The sequence below is a fragment of the Pollachius pollachius genome (assembly GCF_949987615.1).
Source record: "Pollachius pollachius genome assembly, chromosome: 7".
NCBI lineage: Eukaryota > Metazoa > Chordata > Actinopteri > Gadiformes > Gadidae > Pollachius > Pollachius pollachius.
Window position 1 is genome coordinate 11,941,307 of NC_136940.1, and position 21,257 is coordinate 11,962,563.

Here is a 21,257-nt window from a genome sequence, read left to right on the forward strand (position 1 = left end):
TTGAGTTCAGCCTGGAAGCCTGGAACTGGAGCTAGCCGTTTGCGCTAGCAAACGAGCGGCACGAGACCTTCTATCAGCAGCAGCAGCTGAGTTCAGCAGACAGAGGGGGAACTCACGATCCCCCCTACTCTGCCTCTCCTTCCGTCCTTTTGATAACTTTGAAAGCAGGCATTTGATGTGATGGGAATCATTGCAGTTGTTTAAATATCATTTTATCATGCTTTTTTTTTGACTAGTCTACTGCCGTCCGTCACAAAACACATTGTTAACAGGAAATTAACATCCCTAATAGATGTTAAATTAAAAGTAGATCAGGCGGTCACACATTTTATTTCTCAGCAGAAACGCTGCCTTAGAGAACAGACTAAAGATACCTCTGGCAGAGACTATATTTAGCTCGTCATGAAAAATCTTTTGACAGCCTATTACTCCGAAGCAACAAGGGCAATGTGTTGCAAGCGCTAGGAATAGTTGGGTTTCGGTAGCAAAGTGTAATCCAGACCAGTTGTCCTACTTGTAAAGCATCGTCACACAGCCAAGCACGAATAAGGCACTAATCAGGCACATAAAAAGGTTGGTGATCATTTAAAGTTGCATCAATTGGCCTACCCTTTATGCCTGACAGGAACCAGGTTATTCAAACCAACATGCTGAAGTCTTACCCATTGTGCTGTTAAGTGTAAGCTTAACCAAGTAAAGGCTCAAGAATGAGACAAGGGCCCATTTGTTTGAAACTCACCCTCTGCGTCCGGTTTTGGCTCCTCCCCGTCTTTCCCCCTTGCCTGCAGCGTAGCCACGGCCCGGCTTGGGACAACTGTTTCCCCTGCGGTTGGGCCTATCCGGAGGCCTCTGGCTCGAGAAGCTCCTCTTGGAGGCTGCAGTGCCGTCGCGTCTGTGACCCGTATCAGGCGGGGTCCTGGTGGGGGTCATGGAGCCCTGAGGGGCAGCAGGTGGAGGGGCAGAAGCATGAGCTACGGCGGCCGCTGCGTTGGCCGCCTCAAGCGCTCCCCGCCTCTCCTCCCGTTCCCGTCTTTCATTAAAGTCACTGCTCTCGGACGCCGTTTCCCATTCCTCGTTGGCTTGGTCCGAGGAGTTCTGGTTGGACAGGTCCGGTGACTTGGTGCCGCCGACGGTCACGGTAGGGCTGCCTGTGTCTGGCAGGGACGCTTCAGTGTGTGAGCAGGCATCGGGGGCAGGCACGGTTGCACCTACTTCTGCAGGCATGGTGACAGGGGTTCCCGGTGCCCTGGAAATGGCTGGGGACACGGTGTGGGGCACAGGGGAGGGGAGGGCAGTGGTGCTGGTTGCTGGCACTAAGGGTAGTGGGGCAGGGGGGATGGAGGCCGCGTCTCCCCCAGCCAACACTGCCGCTTCCCTCTCCTTCAACCTACGGAAACGCGGAGGCTTGTCCTGCCTCGGGGGCCGGGCGGGCCTAGGCCGACGAGGTCTTTCCCTGCTACTCTGAGACGCCCCCTCCCTAAACTTATTGACATCGTATTTAGGAGGCCGCCGATCGTTAGCTGGGTGGTCATACCTTGAGGATGCAGACTCTGTGTCCTCTGGCCTGAATGTCTCCATGGGTTTGGAGGGCCACTGAGAGGACTCTCTGGTACCAGGCCTCCTGAGGGGAACTGAGCGGGAGCCTCCTCGCTCCCTGGCTCCGCCACGCCTGCTGTACAGCCCTCCCCGACCCCGACGAGATGGCTCTCCCTTAGGGAGAAACCCTGGCTTGGGCCTGCTCTCATCCTCCCCTCTTGGCCCACCTCTCTCCCCGTTGAGAGGGGGTCCGAAACCCGGCTTGTGGAGAGCGGGCCGGGTCTCACTGGGCAGTTCCCGTCTGAGCGATCGGTTGGGTTTAGTGCTGGGCTCTCGGTCTGATGGACCTGTGTCACTGGCCGACTCTCGTCCGCCCTCGCTCTCTGAATCTGTATCAGAACCACGGCGCCGCCGGCGCTTTGGCATGACTTCAAAGTCAGAGCTCTCGCTGCGTGTCTCGCTCTCCTCCCTATTCCGGAAAGAAGCGGCCCCTCCCACTGGGAGATCAGCGTGGGAGCGAGGATCCCGGTAAGGGTACTCCCCTCGGCTACGACCACGACCCCCCCTGCTCCTCCCACCGTATGTCCCTCTGTAGCTCCTACCTCTGGCATAATACTCTCCGCGGCCACGACCTTTAAAGCCGTCTGCAGGCCACTCCCGGTCCCTGTCCATTTCCCTATCCCGGTCCCTATCCCTCTCTCGCTCCTCACGCCGGTATGCCCTTGGAGGGAGGTTTGACTCTTTCCTGGAGGGAAGTTTGGGTTCTGGATGCTTGATGTGACCTGCCGGTTTCTCTAGTTTATCTTCCTGTGAAGACAGAGTTGGGACTCCAGAAGAAGGCTGAGAGTCTCTTGCCATTTGCAGGCCATGGGCCACCTCGGTGGGCTCGGCTACCTCTCTTGGGCCTTCACTCTGAGCCCTGAACCCCTCTGAAATGGCGTCGGCAGCAGACTGAGCTTTAGGTGCAGCTTCCTTTTTGGGCTTCTCTCCTCGCTCACCCTTCTCTTGGCGTTTCTCCCTCTCCTCCCGTTGTTCGCGCTCCTCCTTCATGTCCCTCAGGACAGGCTTCTTTATAGGGCCCGACCGGCGCAGGGGCCTCTCTCCACTTAGACCCTCCCTTCGGCACGCTCCGGACCTCCCGCCCCAGCGCAACTCGGCTTTCTGCTTGCTGGAGGCGGGCAAGGCCAGCTTCTCTGGTTTGTGGAGGATATCAGCCGGTGGTGTAGTCCGGCTACAGCTCAATGGCTGGGAAAATGACTCATTACGTAGCTTTTCTTCGGCTTTCTCCACCGCATCGAGCAGCTCCATAGATTTAGCACCCAGGGACAGAACCTCGAACCTGGGCTCATCGATTTTTATTGATTGGTTTGAGCCATGGGACACACTCCTCTGAAGCATGGCCTGGCCAAGAGCGTCCACCTCCTCCCCGCTAGGCAGGCCTGGGTCATCCAGATCAAAACCAGAGCTCACAGGGTCTCTGTCCAGAGGGCGTGAGAGGTCATCTTGGCGCTGTCCAAATGGAGACAGTGTCTCTGCGGGTTCCCGGAAAAAGTCACTTTTTCGCGAATCCAGTGAACTGTGGTCCTGGGGATACATGGCAGAAAGGCCTCTGTCCAGATCCAAACCAGAATCCAGCCTGCAGAACAAAAAAATAAACATCTTAGATCAAATATAAAAAAGGGATTTCTGTGGGATACATGGGGATTTTTCTTTCATGTACATGCAGTCCCTGGGGTTGGACATCTTCCTACCTGGATTCCTTGCAATCTTCCCTTCCTTTAGAAGGTGTGACCGAGGACAAGGGTTCAGACTGGGCGTAGGCATCAGAGCCCCACACCATACATGGTTCGGAGGCCAGTCCGTGGTCTCGACTGGGTAAGGTCAAGGAGTCTAAGCTGGAGCTGGAGTGGTCTCCTGGCTCCCTGCGCACAATCTGCTTAGGAGCCATTCTCCCTGACAAGCCAGACAAACACACACACAACATGGATGAAGGGTTGGGTCTACATTCTACTGCTCATCCAAAGCAGCATGTGTTGCAACCTGGGTAGGGCTGCACGATGACAAAAGATAATTACAAATATTTTTGCCAGATATTGAGATAGTTGATTGGAATTAACATAAAAGCATTGAAATCGTGTTATGTGGCACCTACTGTTAATAGAATTTTTTTTATAAAGCAATGTGCTAAATAATTGACATATTTTAATGTCAGATTTGAATAAATCTGATTTAATTTAGTTTTTAATATATCTTTTCTGAATTATTTTAAATATGAATTGCGACCTTGCAATTTATATTAATATGACGTTAACTGTTCAGCCCTGTACCTGGGTGCATGTTGGGCTGCATGTCCATCGGTGGCCGTCCAGACATTATGCGGGGATCCATGTAAGACTGCATCATAAGCCAGCGGGGGTCAAATCCCATGGTGGCCAGGTGCTGATGGTGAGGACCCATGGGCTGGTACACGGAACGGTGTTGCTGCTGCTGTGCGGGTGAAACCCCGGTCCCAGTGGCTGATGGGGACACAGACCTGCCACTCTGCTGTTGCTGCCATTGTTGCTGTTTCATCTGCTCCTGAAGAGAGATCCATTGGTATTAAATTAAGGGTTATCAATACTATGTCCTCCCTAAATATTATCCCATTGCTGTGGGATCCATCCATTTTACCCTCTTGTTTATGCTTAAGGTCCACAAGCATTAGGATGAACACATCATCAGTTCCTTTATTCATAATTAAAATATAATGCTAAGGACATCTGGACATTTCTTGCAAGAAGATTCCTTAGACACATACCTGCTGCCTGAGGAAGCGTGGAGGCAGAGACTTCTGGAACTGTTTGGAGTAGCCCGAGGTCAGCGGGGGTCGCATGCCAGCCCCATTCTCCCCCTCTAGCTCCAAGGGTGCGATGGAATCTTCTCCAGGGTTGGGAGGGTCCATACGGGAAAGATGGGGCTCATCTATAGGGCGAAGGATATACAATCACATAAGAGCATATCCAGGCAAAAATGCTCAGTTTCATCACATTCATAGATAGCGCAGTTAGAGGATGCATTAAAAGTATAATTAATAATGTAAAAGTAATTAAACTCTACATACATTAAATAGACATAACATTATGACTAATACTCTCACAAAAATGTAACAGCTCCCATCAGGCCACAAATGTTTTGTTTAACCTATTTGAATGTAGTCAGATCAAGGAATGTGGCATGCAAGATCCCATTTGTCAAACAGTCTTTACCAGACCTGCCACATATAATAGATGTATGTCCCGCTGGGCTCACCTCGACTGTCATCAATGTTGAAATAGTCTCTGATGGGCTTGGGCGTCCTGTCAGGGTGACTCTTCTCAACCAGGGGGACGAGGTCTGACAAGGAGCCATCGGCTCCACTTGGAGGGTCGGGAGTCATGACAACAGATCTCTGGACCGGAGGGCTAGGCTGATGTGCCACAAAGTGAACCTCCTCCTCAACACTGGCCTCCGCCGCTTCCCTCTCCCGCATCTCCCTCTCTCGCTCATCCCGGTCTGTCTCCACCCTCTCCCTCTCCAGGTCTCTCTCAACCGTCTCCCTCTCCCTCTCCAGCCGTTCTCTATCCCTCTCCACCCTCTCCCTTTCTAGCGTCTCCTTGTCTGGTGGAGAAGCTTGCATCGTCGAGGGCGGGGATTGCGGTATCGACGGCGCTGCATTCAACGCGGGAGGGGGAACCGCCATTGGGGGTGTTTTGTCATGCGCAGCACCCGTTTCCTCGTCGGCATGCTCTGCTGTGTTCTCGGGTGCAGGTCGATGCTTCTCATTGAGGCGCTTTAGTTTCTCAGCGCAGGCCGCCAGCCGCTGCTCATCCATTCGCCTCTCTTCCTCCTCCCGCCGGCGCCTGGCTCGCTCCACAGCCTCCGAGAGATCAGACTGCTTCTTGCGCTTTTGTCGCCAGGCCTCCGAGTCCTCCTCTCCAGATGCTGCAGTCGGTGGTTTGGCACCGCGAGAGACTCCGGCAGCTGCTGAACGACCAGCACTCTGGCCCTGGGGAGTTGTAGATGAAGGTTCGTTTTATTATCATTAGGGTTCTCTCAAATGAAACATGTTTAACCCAGTAGGGAGTATCTTTCAGGGTTTTCTCCTTTTTAAAGCCTCACCTTGTAGTCCGGTGGAATTGTACTTTTACTGTATTGCCCGTGACTGCCAGGAGAGGGCGCTCTGGGGTCTACACCATCTGCCCGGGAGCCCTTGTTGCAGACATGGTCCTCAGAGCCTTCCTTCACTCCAACCCGGCCGTCTGATGGCCGGGGTCTCATTCTCTCCACTTTACCCATCCACTCCCTTAGAAATAGAATCACAAGAGGATTATTTAATAACGGAAACTTAGTTTTGTAGAGCAAGTACAGTTTGGGCCTAATCAATGACATAGAGCCATTTTGCAAGTACGCAGTTTTCCTGTCATCAGTACAAAACTGCATAATCAAACCTCATATACATTTAACATAATATCCGTGTACTTGAACTTGAACTGGAGATAGTATTTCATCATTGCATTTTGAGCTCAATCTTTAATGAATCTACAATGTCCGATTTCTTAGCATTACCATCAGTCGTTGTCCATTACACATCAAATTAGATATCATACAAGACTCACCAGGCGTCTCCCTTTTCTTTAGCAGCTTGGTTTTCTTCATCATCACTGAAGTTAAGTTTCTCTGTATAGTCCACTTCCATTTGAGCTCCTGCACAACACAGGTAGATGGGAACATGAGAGCCCGTACTCTCTGAAGTGTTGTAGCCATTGCTCCAACATTTAAGTCAACCTTCTTAAAGAAAAAAAAAAGAAAAAATCAGCAATGGGGATATTGATAGAAATTACACAGCAGCAAAGATACAGATCAGACCTGCAAACTCCTCAGAGTAAAAAGGTGACAGTGTCACGCAGGGAGGGGGGGCGGGCGAAAATCATCGGTCCAAGGACTGATCGATGTTTCGAGATATACGGCTACTCGAATTCTGAGCTACCCTGGGTGGGATTTAGTGTGAATATTCATTACGGAGGTTGTAGCACACAATACAATGGAAAGATTTCAAATGACAGAATTGGATGCAAAATGTAGCCCTTTATTATACAGAAATCTGCTGTTGGTGTATTAGCCTAGGACAACACCCTTGCCAGACTATTTATCTAAATAGCCCTATGTTGTTAGAATTTACTAACTTTATGCAAAGCCTACGTTCTTGCAGTACTCGGCGTTGACTCGGTCCTAAAAATACAATATTATTGTAAATTATATCAAATCAAAAAAGCGGTAGCCTACCTTAGTTGAATCAAGCAAACAAAAAGCTGCTGTTTTTGCTCCAAAAAGCTTGACTTACCTCTAATTTAACATAAGATAGTTCCTTAAAATTAGGGCTGTACGGTATGGACTAAAATGTATATCACGGTATGATTTCAGGCATAGATGGTAACGGTATTATGTCACAGTATGTTAATTTTATCTTCTAATTTCGATATAAATGCTTCTGAAGGGGCAAAATTGCATAATTTTTTTTTTGCGCAAGCACGCAAGCAGGCGCGCTTGCGTGCTTGCGCAATAGCATACTGCCTGAGAAGGCAGTATCGCTGTCAAATCTGTCCCTGGGAAAAGTAATGCTGCGCCGAATTGAAAAAGGAACCATGTTTCGTTACCATATTTTCAGTAGTTGCGCGTAACTTAACTTTTTACATGAAAAAGTAGTTAGGTTACTGTATTAACGCATTACTTACTTTGTTAAGCGTTACACACAACACTGTCTACCGGTCACACGGTAACGTCAAAATCCATACCGTAGCGCAAATTCACACTGGTGTACTTTCTATACCGTTTATACCGTACAACCCTACTTAAAATTGAAGCTAGTTTCCAACAGACTCGCGCGGTAGCAAGGCGTCTCATCCAAAGGCAAGCTCAGTTGGCGCTGTGTGCATCAAGATTCTGAAGCAAGTGCTGCGTTTCCGATTGGCCCAGAGAAATGTCAATTATAAGAATTATCCAATATGGTTTCTAGCCTGCATGACATGCATATATGAAGGACACTCTTCCCCCCCCCCCCCCCCCCCAAAAAAGAAACTCTCCGGTTCTACGCGAATGACCGAATTGACCAAGAAAACAGCGATTGTCGCCAAAAAGCAACATGTTGGCAGCTATAACAGATGGTGCCACTTCTTCCTGTCATCAGTACGTACCAGCCCAGCCCTCGTCAGCGTCAGTGTCCAAGTTGTCCAGCTCCTTGAGTTCTGTGGCGCTGACGATGGATGGCCTTTTTGGATCCTGGAGCCACGCCTGAGGAGGGCCCTGCTGAGGACGGCCAGGTCTGGGGGGCCTGCACACGCGGAGGAAGGAGGACATGACCAGTCACATGAAAATGGATATTCGCAATATATGCTTTCCATTGGTTTCAAAACACATGCCGCATACAGAATGTGTTGCAAGTCTGTCTTAACATGTCTGAATTGACTTGGATGCAGTTTGTGGAACAACGTACCTGAAGCTCGCTTGGCCGGGGGCAAAGGGCATTCGAGGATACGCATGGAACATCTAAATAAAAAAATAAAAACACAAAACATTAAGTCCAACGTTCATGACACAAGTATTTGTGCGAACGAGAAGAGTTTAGACGTTGAAAGATTCTACACGTACATAAGGAGGCATCATACTCCTGAAAGGAGGCTGGAACTGCAGAGGTGCCCCCGAGGTAGGCTGCTGACCCCCATTGAGCTTAGCCTGAGGGGGACCAGTGCCCTCCCTCTTCTCCCTCTGAACATCACTGGCCAGAGTCCGGCCATCACTGGCCGGGGTCTGGCCCGGCTCGGCTTCCCCTGGGGGTGAGGCGGTGACTGGGGCTGGGCCCCCGCCCTCCTCCAGGGGACCGCCCTCCATCTCAGGGAGGCTGGGTGCAGCGTTCAGGTTCCTGCCCCCTCCTTCCCTCCAGCTGCCAACATCTTGGAGAACACAAGGAACAGACACATTGATTTGATCGGTATTACCTGATGATTTGCCAATGTACTTAGTACAATTGTAAACAAAAAGCTACGTGTAGTTAAAATCAAATAAGCATCACCACAGATTTGGGAATTGTAAACATGCAGTTACTTACTGCAATTGTAATTTAATTTAAAGTAAGTGGAACTTAAAAGAAAAAATGAGAACATGTGCTAATGCGTCAATTTTTATTTATCTAATTAAAATACGATTGCATTAACGCGTTAATATCCCGCTAATTTGAACAGCCCTAATAATAATCAATAAACCATACATATCTTCCACATGCAAGTGAAACTAGCCAATATGTGAATTATTTTGCATAAAATAGACGTCATTTTTCAAATTGTAGTTTTACTAAATAATCTGAAATTGTATCCTATGGCAGTGGTTCTCAAAACTATGGTACACGTACCACTGGTGGTACACAATGCGCTATTAAGTGGTACGTATAGTGGTTTGTATATGTAATGTTCGTTTCCCTCGGTAAAGGGACATTAGCACCCACGTTCCTCCCTCAGCCTCCATTGACTCCCATTCATTTCCCCGAAAGTGTTGGCGGCCGATGAATAACATGGCGATCAATGGGAGAGAGGAGGAAAGTCCTCCTCTGAGTGGGTGTGACTAGCTAAGGGATCTGGACCCCGCCTACGTCTGTTCATAGCGCATGGCTGCGCTATGAACCAATAAGCAGGAGCCCTGACTGCCTGGAGGGAGGGGTTATCCCCTCAAGTCTAGGCTACGAGAACCAACGAACCCGCTCAGGCCTCGTTTGCGGCTCTGTTCGGTTGTATTGGCGTTTCCGTAGCCCGCGGCCGGGGAGGGCTGCCCGCGGCCGGGGAGGGCTGCCCGCGGCCGGGGAGGGCTGCCCGCGGACGTGCTATGGAGCCTGCGGGCGGGCTGCCCACAGCAGAGCTGCAGAGCCCGCAAGGAGGATTGACTTGATCGATATATGAAGTCCCTCAATCTTAATTGGCTTAACACCATGACCAACATTCTTAAACACCCATTAACATCCACATTTGCCTTACTCTGACCATTCTGTTTGATATTATGGAAAGGATTCAGTGAATGATTCAGAGCTAGGGATCGACCGATTATCGGCCAGGCCGATTATCGGTGCCGATATTCGGCATTTTGACGCATATCGGCATCAGCCTTTTTTTTGATCCGACGGCCGATAAGAGATCAATTTAAAACTGGGTTATTTTGGCTCTGATGCAGCCGCGCCTCTCTGTCTGCTGTCACTATGCAGTCTCCAGCATTGTCCCACCCACAGCACCATCTGATTGGTTACACTCTCTGGTAACACGCAGAGCCACGACGGGTAACAGCCAATCAGCAGTGAAAGCTGTGCATGCACAGTGCTCACACTCACGGCGGAGAGGAGAAAAGGTTTTGTCTGGTTTGGTTTCGTGGTAAGTTAAGGCAGCAGACACTTCCGAAATTGTAATAAACATCCCAGTCCTCTACAACCCACAACTACTAGTAACATAACTGTGAGCCCATTAACGTTATATAAACATAAGCGGCAGCTCTGCTCGCAGTCTGGCGTCCAGGCATGCCTGTTAATCACTCGAAACAAGGTTGCTGATAATATCGATATGGAAATAGTCTGTGATAGTAGAAGTCTGTGTGCGAGTGAAAAGAGAGTAAAAACCTAATAAACTCAATTCAGTCCAGTTTTGTTGCAGGGAAGCACGTTAAGCGGTGGTTATACTTCTACAACTGCGTAATGCGCTATCCAACTGCGTAACCACGGAGCCCCTCGAGCCCTTAGGCTTTAAGGTGAAGGCTGATTAGCTTTTAGCGTAACGTTAGCGCAGCGGTCCGCTTTCTCCTTCTCTGGCTCTAGACGCTCCGCAGACTGTAGCGAAACTCTACAACTCACGACTACTAACGTTACTGTGAGGCCCAATACGTTAGCAGCAGCTGTCTGTTCTTATGATTAACACTGATTATTAAAGTGAAGATGCTGTAGGCTATAGTGTTTTTTAACGGTTTAATCACTTGAAACAAGGTTGCTGATAATATTGATAGGGAAATAGTCAGTGATAAAAGTAAGAAGTGTGTGTGTGTGAGAGAGAGAGAGTAAAATGCAGTTAGTTTTATTGCAGGGAAGCACGAGGAGGGGAATGGCTAGAGAATAGTGTGTGTGTGTGTGTGTGTGTGTGTGTGTGTGTGTGTGTGTGTGTGTGTGTGTGTGTGTGTGTGTGTGTGTGTAAGCCACATGAGAAGCTGCAGAAACTGACAGCAAAGCACTGTCTGAGAGAAAACTGTCGGGCAATAATGGCTGTTTAACTAGGGAACTATTTATCTATTTAAATTTTCAGTTAACTTCATTAGAACAGCCTGCCCTTTTTGTTTTTGTTTGAACTTAAAAGAAAGATAAGTAAAAGATTAACATTTCAGTTCAGGAAAATTTTAGTGAGCCAATTATTTGTTTAAATTGTTTTATGTTGCAAATCTGATAAGCTGTTGTGTTTATTAAACATATGCTTAAAGGCAATTAAATGAAGTTAAGTGTTTGAGTTTGTATTATTCAAAATTTTGACACCAATCTTTTCCCCTTTTCTGTAAATTAATATCGCCTCCAAATATCGGTTATCGGCCCCCTTGACTACTAATAATCGTATCGGTATCGGCCCTGAAAAAAACATATCGGTCTATCTCTATTCAGAGCATGATGCATTTTAAATGGCATCACTTTTGGTCTTGTGTCTCCATTTTTCTTAAAACAATTGTAGCTGAAAATAAACATAGCCAAATTGCAACCAATTGCTTCAGTCATTGAGGGCAAAAATAGGCCCAATGCCAGGCCCAATTTTTTTTATTTAGCTTTACAAATCAAGAGTAGGCCTGATTTGACTAATTGGCTTTGCATCCTTTCCTTCTGCCTTTGTAGTCCAAGACATGCTGCCCACCAGCTTTCAAAGAACAATGCTGCCACTGGTGGATTTGTATCAATTCACATAATTATCCCTCCCTGCTACTTTGTAGTTCCCCTATTTATTTTTAAGAATAAATGTGCCTCCTGCATGAGATGTGCGTAGCTGAATAGGGCCGCAGGCCTACGCTACTGTATGTTATATTTTATAACATTTGTCATAATGGTGGTACTTGGGGAGACAAATATTTTCTGTGGTGGTACGCGGTATAAAAAGTTTGAGAACCACTGTCCTATGGTACAAAAAAGTTTAGGACTTGGAACAGGTAGTGAAAAGCAATTCATCTCTACACAGAATAGTAAGTGCTGTATGAACAATTCTACATTTATTTAACCAATGTACAAATTATACATAGGAAATGAATATAGAATATAAATAAAATGTAAATAGTATAATATAGTAAGTGTGTGACGTGTACTTTGAGGTCTAAGGCTGGGCCCAGGTCCATAAGGCTCCTCTTCTTGTCCGTCTGCCTTCTCTATCTCTCCAGCTGCCTGCAGGCTGGGGAACTCCTGGTGAAACTGGCTGCTCACACGAGGGGCACCTGAACAGGGACAACACAGAAAGACCCAGGGCAAAATTAGTGCCATTAGTTTCCCCAATCCACCATCTAAAAGATACCAATGGTAAATGTTTTGGACGATTCCTATTTACAACCATCTTTGTTTCTATGGTGAACTTCTTCCTTCTTGAAATATCGTGGTAATTTTTTTAAAGATGGTTATTTGGGAAATCCACACTAATCATACTAATGATTAATATTCTATTAGTCCAGATTAGACTCACCGTCTGGCTGTGTTGGTGGCTTGCTGCTGGCCCAGGACCGGCTGGTGGCTATAGAGGGCTCCGGTGTTGGGGGAGGTGGCGGTTTGGGCTGTGGCGGCGGGGTCTCCTGCTGCCTGCTAACCAAAGCGTTAGATTGTACAAGAGATATTATAGTGCCATTGTTTCGTTCAACCACAATCAACAAACCAATGAATATAGAAAATAGCCTCTACCTTGAGTTCACTGAGAAAACATAATAAAAATGATCCGGCTCACCTTTCCTCCCCTCCTTCAGGTCGCGATGCCCAACCGCTGCCGTCCTTAGGGACGATGTTGACGTTGGGGTCGTTGCCCTTGTTCTCTGCCTTCAGGCTGGGCAGATTGGCTGGAGGGGGCATCCGCCGGCTGGCAGCAACTTTGCCCAAACTCTGGAGCCCATGTCTGGCAGCCACTGGAGAGAGACAGAGAATATCCGTTAAACAGGTAGTAGAGATGCAGAAAGGTCTGGAAGACACCACAATAACAATGGCATTTTCGGATGCTTCATTATCAGCTTGGTTCATTTAGAATCCAAACTCCGATAGCCTTTGAGATGAAATGCTCTAGCCTGATATTGCCAGACTAATTGGAAATGCTTATTAGTCTGGAACCTCTCAGTTCAAAGCAAGGGGTGTGTTCAACGGACGAGACCAAAATTGCGATGGACGCGATAAGATAGACCTACAACCGATCAGTAGCAGCTTTCTTGGTTATTTTTTAAACTGCTTTACTGGCGCACCAACGGGGCAATCCCCTGAACAGTCATCATATCCAACCTGCCCCATATTAGATTAGAAAATGCATTTCCTGCAAAAAATGCGGTGAATGCAAAGTGAGGTTGAAAATATTTTTTAATAAAGCCACATAGATTAAGACATAAAGAAACGTTAAATGGCTTAAATCAAGTGAAGGGATTTGAACAAAAGTTCAAAAATCTAAATGGAGTAAACAATGTAAACATGCACACCATTTAAGAAAATGCACTGCTGGTGTGTGTATGTGTGTGTGTGCGTGCGTGTGCGTGACTGTGTGTGTGTCTTTAAGTTAATAGCAAGCCGGTGCGTGATTAAAAGTAGCCCAATAGAGCGGGAAAAAAAGCCCATCTGGCAACACTGCCTGAACGTCCTCCAAAAGTAGCCCATTCTGGCGGGAGAAACTGCCCAATCTGGCAACACTGCTGAACGTCCTCACGCTCCAGCGTCAACGTAAATCAATGACACCAACTAAAAACGAAGCCGGTATGAAACTAAAACTGTGATTCTGAATCACTATATATAAATAAATGACATTGAAATTCCGTTTGGATATTATTGAAGATACAAGTGTGTAGATTTGTTAAATGGTTTTAACTAGTGCTGTCAGTTTAACGCGTTATGAATTTTTTTATCGCACAATTAACGCTCTTTTGGCTTGGCAAACATAGTTTTTTCCCCTGCTGTCTAGCAACAACTAGTCACGTTAGAAAAACTGAAACACCATACCGGATCTACACCGGAAACAAAACAACAAGCACGCCGCACAAACTTGTTGGGGTAAGCAAGGATACAAAGCAGGTGAAAAACTCCTTAAAAGTGTGTGTGTGTGTCACTCTGTTCGAGCCTGCACGAGAGTTCAATGCCGTCATTAGCTGTTACGTCTTTCTGACCAATCGCAGTTCAAGGCCCACCTGGGCTGTACCACTTCGGGAGGGGCCGCTCAGTTACTCCCCTTTAGACAAAATCGACTTGGTTACGATGTTGACAGTTTGTGAGTGTTTGCGTCTGTTGAGTGAGTGAGAGGTTGCGGGCACACAGCTCAGGCTGCCGGAGGGCGCTGCAAGGAACTTTTATAAACGCAATATTGTTATCCCGCAGTAATCAGCCTGACAGCCCGGAAACATTAACGGCCCACCGGGAAATCTCCCGACTCTCCCAATTACCACTCCGCCACAATTTGTCTCTCTCTCTCTGTGTGTGTGTGTGTGTGTGTGTGTGTGTGTGTGTGTGTGTGTGTGTGTGTGTGTGTGTGTGTGTGTGTGTGTGTGTGTGTGTGTGTGTGTGTGTGTGTGTGTGTGTGTGTAATTCGATAGCCTGGTAATGTGTAGGCCTACGTATGGTAGGAATATTCATACTGGCCAAAATAATAAATGTTACAGTATTTCCCATCTTTGCTGAGCAAGAATTTTGTTCGAAAGTTCAGTGATTGAAACAAATAAAAGCCTGAGCTATTGAAGTTTTACGTTAGGCCTACCACTGTCATGCACCTACCCAATGTCAAGTGGACCGGTTTGAATTCACTGTGGGCTTCTTACTGTCCTTCTCAACACTGATCTCACTAAAAGGCTAGCAGCACGAAATCAAGCGATATTTTAGAATAGAAAAAAATGTGCGATTAATCGCGAGTTATGACATTAATGCGATTAAATATTTTAATCGCTTGACCACACTAGTTTGAATGAAGATAAACAGTTGAAAATTTAGTTACGTCTTAAACAGTACCAGAGGACGGTCCTTCCATTGACTCGGATTTAAAAAAAAAAGATAGTATTTAAAAAGTAGAATATCTTAAAAAGTATAAAATATTTTAAAAATCTGAAAAGAAGCGCGCGATTCCAAGCTATTCTGAACATTTTAAAATTCAATTGGAGTCTCTAGGTGAAAAATTGAGGAAGGAGATAGGTCCCGAAGTTTGTAGAGAATAATAAAGAGGAAAGAAATTTAGAATAAAACTTAAGAACAATAATTGAGCGCTGCATGCAGCACCCAACTAATATATGGTTTTGATTTGCTGGAAATATCTCTGAACGTGGGGAAAGAAAGGTATAGGCCAGAGAACATGGACTTGCAGAATCATCAGAATCGTAGGATACACATGCCCAGTGGAATAAACCGAAATTTCCCTTTGATAAGATATTTAGCCATTTCATTGGTTATCCATAAATTAGCAAAAACAAAGTCACATAGGTCCAAGTTTTTATCTCTATCTAACCTGCTTAAAAAGAGCCAGGGCACTGCCATGGACATTGTGTTTGCACTAGTTAATATAAAAAGGAAACCTCACCTGCAGTTTTCTGGGTTTCCAGAGATTTTCCCTTGTAGGTGTTGAAGAGGCTAAGGGTTGCATACTTCGTCTTGCCATCCTTTGCCTTGGTGCTCTGCCCTGACTTCTCTGACATGTCGCTGGAAACTCATTGAGTCTGGTCCTCTGGCCTCACCCCCAGAACCAGCCTCCTGGTGATCCAGAGGGAAGAGGAAGGAGTTATTTAGTACCAACAAGGAATGGTCAACCCCAACACAAGAACCATCACATCGTTGACCAGGGTATCATCTTCTCGACCACAATGTCAAGTACAGTAACAGATGACATACAGCATGCTTGGAATGTGAACAAAGTTTGTTAAGTTACATTCCAGGCACCACAGGCCTTAAGGTAGGCGTTTTACAACAGTTGCGTTTGACTTAATGTAACATAACCTACATTTTTGCTTACCTCAATATTACCCATTTTGTTGTTCTGTGTTAGTTGCATAAAAGGTGCTTTTAAATTTAGCGAGATAATGAGGTTGAATCCATCTGCACTTTTCACTGCCACATTCTTTTTGGAAAATAATGCATATTTGTGTTGTGCCTGATGAAAATACAAAATCTTGTATACAATGCAAGATTTGGTTGGCATGGCTTTTGTTCGTCACTTTTTCTTGTTAGAAGTTTTACATGCCCAATGTGAAAACCTTGAATGAAGGTCTTCCACACACACACACACAGATGTTTTAATTGGCGTTTTCCTGACAACGGCACTTTTTTTTCCTCACATGATAATCTGTTACCTGAAATTACAAAAGTAGAAGTTTCTTCTTCAAAGACCTGGTTACACATTGTAGAGCTCCTCAAAATGCAGTTTGACAGTTTGATGATTAATTAGGAATGAGCCCTGTGTGACTGGAGAGAATGCTGACTTGGTCGATGGCTCTGTCCTCTTTACCACACGTCTTTGTTCATGCACATCTCTTGTTTCCTTCGTCATTTCTTGTTCATGATTCGGCAAGTCATGTGACAGGCTGTGCTTTCTCAGGGCAAGGAAAAAAAAGAAATGTCACCTTCACAAAGACTTCCCTCTACAAATGCGGCATGCTGTGTTGCCATGACTGCACTATGCAAGCCTGACAGTCAATCTTACCAATGGTCAGAAACAGAAGTTTCTGCACCAGTGGCATGGAAACTAAATGAAACAGACAACAAGCAAAAGCAAGAAAATTACTAAGGTGACAAGAGACGCGCATGAGCAAAGATGTGTGGTAAAGAAGATAGAGTCATAGGTCAGCAGTCTCTTCAGTCACACAGGGGTCATTCATAATTAATAAATGTGTGCTGTCAAAAAGTGCATTTTGAGGAGCTCCTCTGTGTAACCTGGTCCCTGAAGACAAAACTTCCACTTGGGGAACTTCAGTTACCAGATTATCATGCGAGAAAAAAAAGTATTCATTGATCAGGAAGAACATTCTTAACCACATTCAAAACGTCCAAAATATTACTGTATTCACCTGCATTTAATAAATGCAATGGAACATCTTTTTCCGATTCTCTACAGTTGAGGTCTGTTATGAAACTAGGCAGAGCTACCAGTACCTCAATGCGGGGACAACAATTAGCATGCATTCTGAATTCAGTGTCAATGAGACCATAAAAAGTAAAAATGTACCATATGTCCATAACAAAGCCAATAACTTATGTCCCGTTAAAATATCATTGAGCCTTCCCCCAGCAAGACCTGCTCTCCTCCTACAGCTCGTTTTTTTCCACTGTTTAGTCTGAAGAAATACGATTCCTCACATTTTATCAAGAATGTTTGTGTGTATATCTTTTTTTACTGTGCAGTTGTAAGAAAGGAAAACTGTCTGTCCTTTGATAAGTGACAGAAAATGAGGACCATGGTGCGAAAACACAAATTACAATTTTACGCAATTTACCTCCTGATGCTTAAGTAAAGTTCAATTTTAGCAAATAACTTATGAATAATGAATATAATTGAAATATAGACAAGCCTTAATAACTTAATATATTTATATATTAACCACATTAACCATATGATCCATCAGACAAAAAGGGCAGGTGAATTAAAGCGTCAGATTTCATGTCTTGAAGGACGTTACATCTCCGGGAGGAAAGACGCAAAAGATCAGCAACTGGTTTACCGAACTACCAGAAACCTATAGCAAATGCCCTGCCCAAAATCCATAGAGTGGTATTTTTTTATTAACTGACCATTAATTGTCTACAAATATGAAATAAAAAGGCAGAATTGGACCTCCGACAGGGAATACTCATGCCTGCAAGCAATACAATTTTCCTAAATTTACGTTGAACAATCTATTTATCTTAACCACAGTGGGCACAATGGATCCAAGTAATAGAAAAGCGCTCCACGGAAAGTCTGTGTGGAGCGACAAGAAGAATGTCAGGCAAGTCACTACCACAGGAAGATAATACTACACGAGACAAGAAAATAATGTGGAATACAATGGCCAGTGCTGAAATTTAGCCAAATGTGAAAGAATATCGGTTGGTGAATTATACAAGAGCGGTTTTCTCAACCAAGAGCTCCCCTGCTTCCTGTTTTGGTCCAATGCAGACAAAGCAAGGTGACAAGGGGATGAATGGCAGCCACTCTGCACCATTGAGGCTTGATCCTTCCTTGGCCATCAATACCATTTGGCTATTCTCCCTTGGGAGAGAACACCAATTTCGTTATCTCCCAGTCAAGATAGACACAAATCTGTGTGTTCAATTAATTTGACCATTAAATGCTTAGTTTTAACCCAGTGTGAGAACATACAGTCTTGTTGAAGTAAAACACTGAAGCACATACAAGGAAGCCTGAGGCATCTTAAAAGGCTCATCGTTTTTTGAATAACCTTAAACCCAACAAGGGATTCAAATATATTTGTGTTAGTCATAGTCTACAAGAACATATTTGTGGTCACACAGCCTAGCAAATAAATACCAAACCAACTGCTTGAACACATGTATGTGCTTCTTCAACGCGTCCCCGAACATGCAGATGGAGATGATGAATCCTTTACTCCCTCCCTGTCTAACTCGTGGGCCAGCACATGCCCTCTGCATTACGTGAAGTCCCATCTATGTGCCGAGATTTAGTGAAACATCTTAATCTACATTTCTTCATAAAACAGTACTACAATTAACCTAAACGGGACTAGCATGATTCAGAGCAGTGTGCTGGCCGTCTTCTTGGGTGATCCTCGTTAACTGTTTGGAAGGGTGGCTCACGAAACGAAATCGAAATAGCGGCCTCACCAGCCGAATCTCACCTGACTTAGCCCAAATAGCGCTTTCGCTGCCGCTGTGTCGTATGCAAAATATCACCAGCGAAATCTAGCCGCCAGCACATGTTTGAGAGAAGATATGAAACGCAATAGTGTTGTAAAGCGGGAAAAATATTGCCTCGTTTAGCAGTTTCGATTGGTCGCCATCAAATCCACATTGAGTCGGTTTATTCCACTGTGGGCTAGAGCACGCTAAAGGGCTAACGAGTCATGAAAACCACCAGTCTGGACAACACATTCTATTACAATCATACAAACCATAGCCGTTACTGTCCAGTCAACGCACCTTCCACTGTTGGTGACTTCTTTGTCCTCGTGTCTATCGTATGACTTGAGGGTTTTGGCTTGAGTTGTAGGGAACGGGTGGGTGTCTGGCCGGCGGATTACAAAAGCTGGCTAGCCAGCTAACCCTGGTCGGCTAAATATGGTTAGCTAGTCGGGTCGTTGGCAAACACCGAGATGCTCTACACTTTGAATGGGCCCCGTAGTTGTTTATATACCTAGTTACGCTTTTCGTCCGTTTACGATTGTTCGGGTGCTAACGGGGTATAATAATGCGTCGACCAGTGTTTCAATGTATCCCCGTTATCTCGTGCGAGACAGTTTCTCTCGTTCAGTGAGGGCCCGCTCGCGCCGCGGCCTGTAACACACTCAAAGATGGCAGGCGGTTGTTGCCAGTTTAGAGAATTTCCCCCCCCTTTCAATGGATATCAAAGCCCTTCTGTGACACCTTTACACGAACGTAGGCCAACATTGCAAATTGAAAGAATATCCTGTGCGACACATTTATATTTATAAAACATATATTATATCTAAATTAACTCATCATTTCAAGTTGCACCATTTGCTAGTTAAGGATGGACATTATGTATATTGAATACATAATTTAAATTGCACCACGCATAGACCTACAGACAACAGTATGCTCTATGACACATTATTTTATCCTTGGTTGACAATGTTTGTTACAGAAAAAGGGTTAGGGTTAAAAATAAAAGAATAGAAAATGTAAAAAATAATGATGTTGAGTTATTCTAGATATACTTATGAACTATCGAGTAATGTCTAATGTTGGTTATGCTGAGATCGCTAAACATGTTAAATGATAATTTAAATAACTGTTTTGTTAAATGTATTTGTTAAATGTATGCTGTATGAAGATAAGTCCCTTGTGTGTACTATAAATGCACCATTACCGCAATAAATAGCCTCATTGGTAACATGAAAGCTATTTATATTTTTCTATAGTTGTAGCGCAGACTGAAAAAATACCAACTTTCAAAACCTGGCAACTTGACTGTTATTGAGTGAAGGGTGTACCATTCGTTTTCCGGGGTCCTCAAGTCCGTGCAGTCCGGCGGGTTATTTGATGTCTTTGGGTTATTTGGTCACAGCTAGTATTTCTTCAATATTTTTGCTAGGTCGTCATATTATGGTGATATTAGATAGTTATATATTGGTTACCAAATTTGTTCTTGTTCAAGGTTTAAGTTTAAACCGCAAAAGCTCTGCTTTTGTTATATGCCTAGTTGTGTCAAATATGTTAGTGATAAGATTATAAGTCTAGGTAACACTTCCGAGAGTGAAATAACAAGATTTTAATAATGTCAAGTTAAATATACAGTATATATACATACCTCTCTGAATAAAGGTATACAGCTTAATATTGGGATTGAGAAAGTAGCCTAATAAATATTCCCCTCGTCAGAGGGGATCCCCCCTCTGACGGGGAACACCTCGGGATCCCCGTCAGAGGGGATCCCCCCTCTGACTTCCCAGGCCAGTGTTGAAATATAATCTCTCCACCTAGTCCTGGGTCTTCCCCGAGGTCTTCTCCCCACTGGTCCTGCCCTGGAACCCCTCCCTAGGGAGGCGCCCAGTGGGCATCCTTACTAGATGCCCGAACCACCTCAACAAAGTCCTTCTAAGCAGCGGAGCAGCGGCTCTAATCAAAGTTCCTCACGGAAGGCTGAGCTTCTCTCCCTATCCCTAAGGGAGATGCCAGCCACCTTCCTGAGAAAACCCATCTCGGCCACTTGTACCAGCGATCTAGTCTTTTCGGTCATCACCCCTCCCTCATGACCATAGGTGAGGGTAGGAACGAAGATCAACTGGTAGATAGAGAGCTTTGCCTTGTGGCTCAGCTCTCTTTTCGTCACAACGGTGCGGTAAAGTAAACGCGATTGTGCCCCCACTGCTCCGATTCTCCAGCCAATCTCACGTGCCATCGTACCCTCACTCGCAAACAAGACCCCGAGGTAATTTAACTCCTTCACTTGGGCTACGGACTCATTTCCTACCCGAAGTAGGCAAACCACCGGTTTCCTGCTGAGAGTCATGGCCTCAGATTTAGCTGTGTTGTACCTCATCCCAGCCGCTTCACACTCGTCTGTGAGCTGATTCCAGCGAGTGCTGAAGGTCACAGACCGATGATGCCATCAGGACCAAATCTTCTGCAAAACAGTGATGCGATCCTCAGATCACTGAACTGCAACCCCTCCCCACTACGACTACTCCTGGATATCCTGTCCATGAATATCACAAACAGGTTTGGGGACAAAACGCAGCCCTGGCGGAGGCCAACACCCACTGGGAACGAAACATTGCTCTCACTTTGAGAGTACAGAGATTGAATGGCCCTG

General features: G+C 45.7%; 1 protein-coding gene across 5 annotated transcripts in view; it reads right to left on the minus strand.

Annotated features, from left to right (window-relative positions):
* Positions 1 to 19,256, minus strand: part of prrc2c (proline-rich coiled-coil 2C) — a 39,562-nt gene extending 20,306 nt beyond the window's left edge. For 3 of the 5 annotated variants that reach the window (XM_079739133.1, XM_079739134.1, XM_079739131.1), the window contains exons 1-15: positions 18,902 to 19,256; positions 15,333 to 15,502; positions 12,531 to 12,705; positions 12,276 to 12,391; positions 11,908 to 12,033; positions 8,200 to 8,501; positions 8,045 to 8,097; positions 7,746 to 7,882; positions 6,171 to 6,258; positions 5,674 to 5,857; positions 4,825 to 5,560; positions 4,334 to 4,497; positions 3,864 to 4,113; positions 3,288 to 3,489; positions 740 to 3,172 (exon numbers count right to left, since the gene is read on the minus strand). In XM_079739133.1, coding sequence (XP_079595259.1) covers positions 740 to 3,172; positions 3,288 to 3,489; positions 3,864 to 4,113; positions 4,334 to 4,497; positions 4,825 to 5,560; positions 5,674 to 5,857; positions 6,171 to 6,258; positions 7,746 to 7,882; positions 8,045 to 8,097; positions 8,200 to 8,501; positions 11,908 to 12,033; positions 12,276 to 12,391; positions 12,531 to 12,705; positions 15,333 to 15,447 — 5,081 coding nt within the window. In that variant the 5' untranslated portion in view covers positions 15,448 to 15,502; positions 18,902 to 19,256. The remainder of the gene's footprint in view (positions 1 to 739; positions 3,173 to 3,287; positions 3,490 to 3,863; positions 4,114 to 4,333; positions 4,498 to 4,824; positions 5,561 to 5,673; positions 5,858 to 6,170; positions 6,259 to 7,745; positions 7,883 to 8,044; positions 8,098 to 8,199; positions 8,502 to 11,907; positions 12,034 to 12,275; positions 12,392 to 12,530; positions 12,706 to 15,332; positions 15,503 to 18,901) is intronic. The other 2 variants (XM_079739135.1, XM_079739132.1) reach the window with 1 other exon arrangement.
* Positions 19,257 to 21,257: the final 2,001 nt, after the last annotated feature.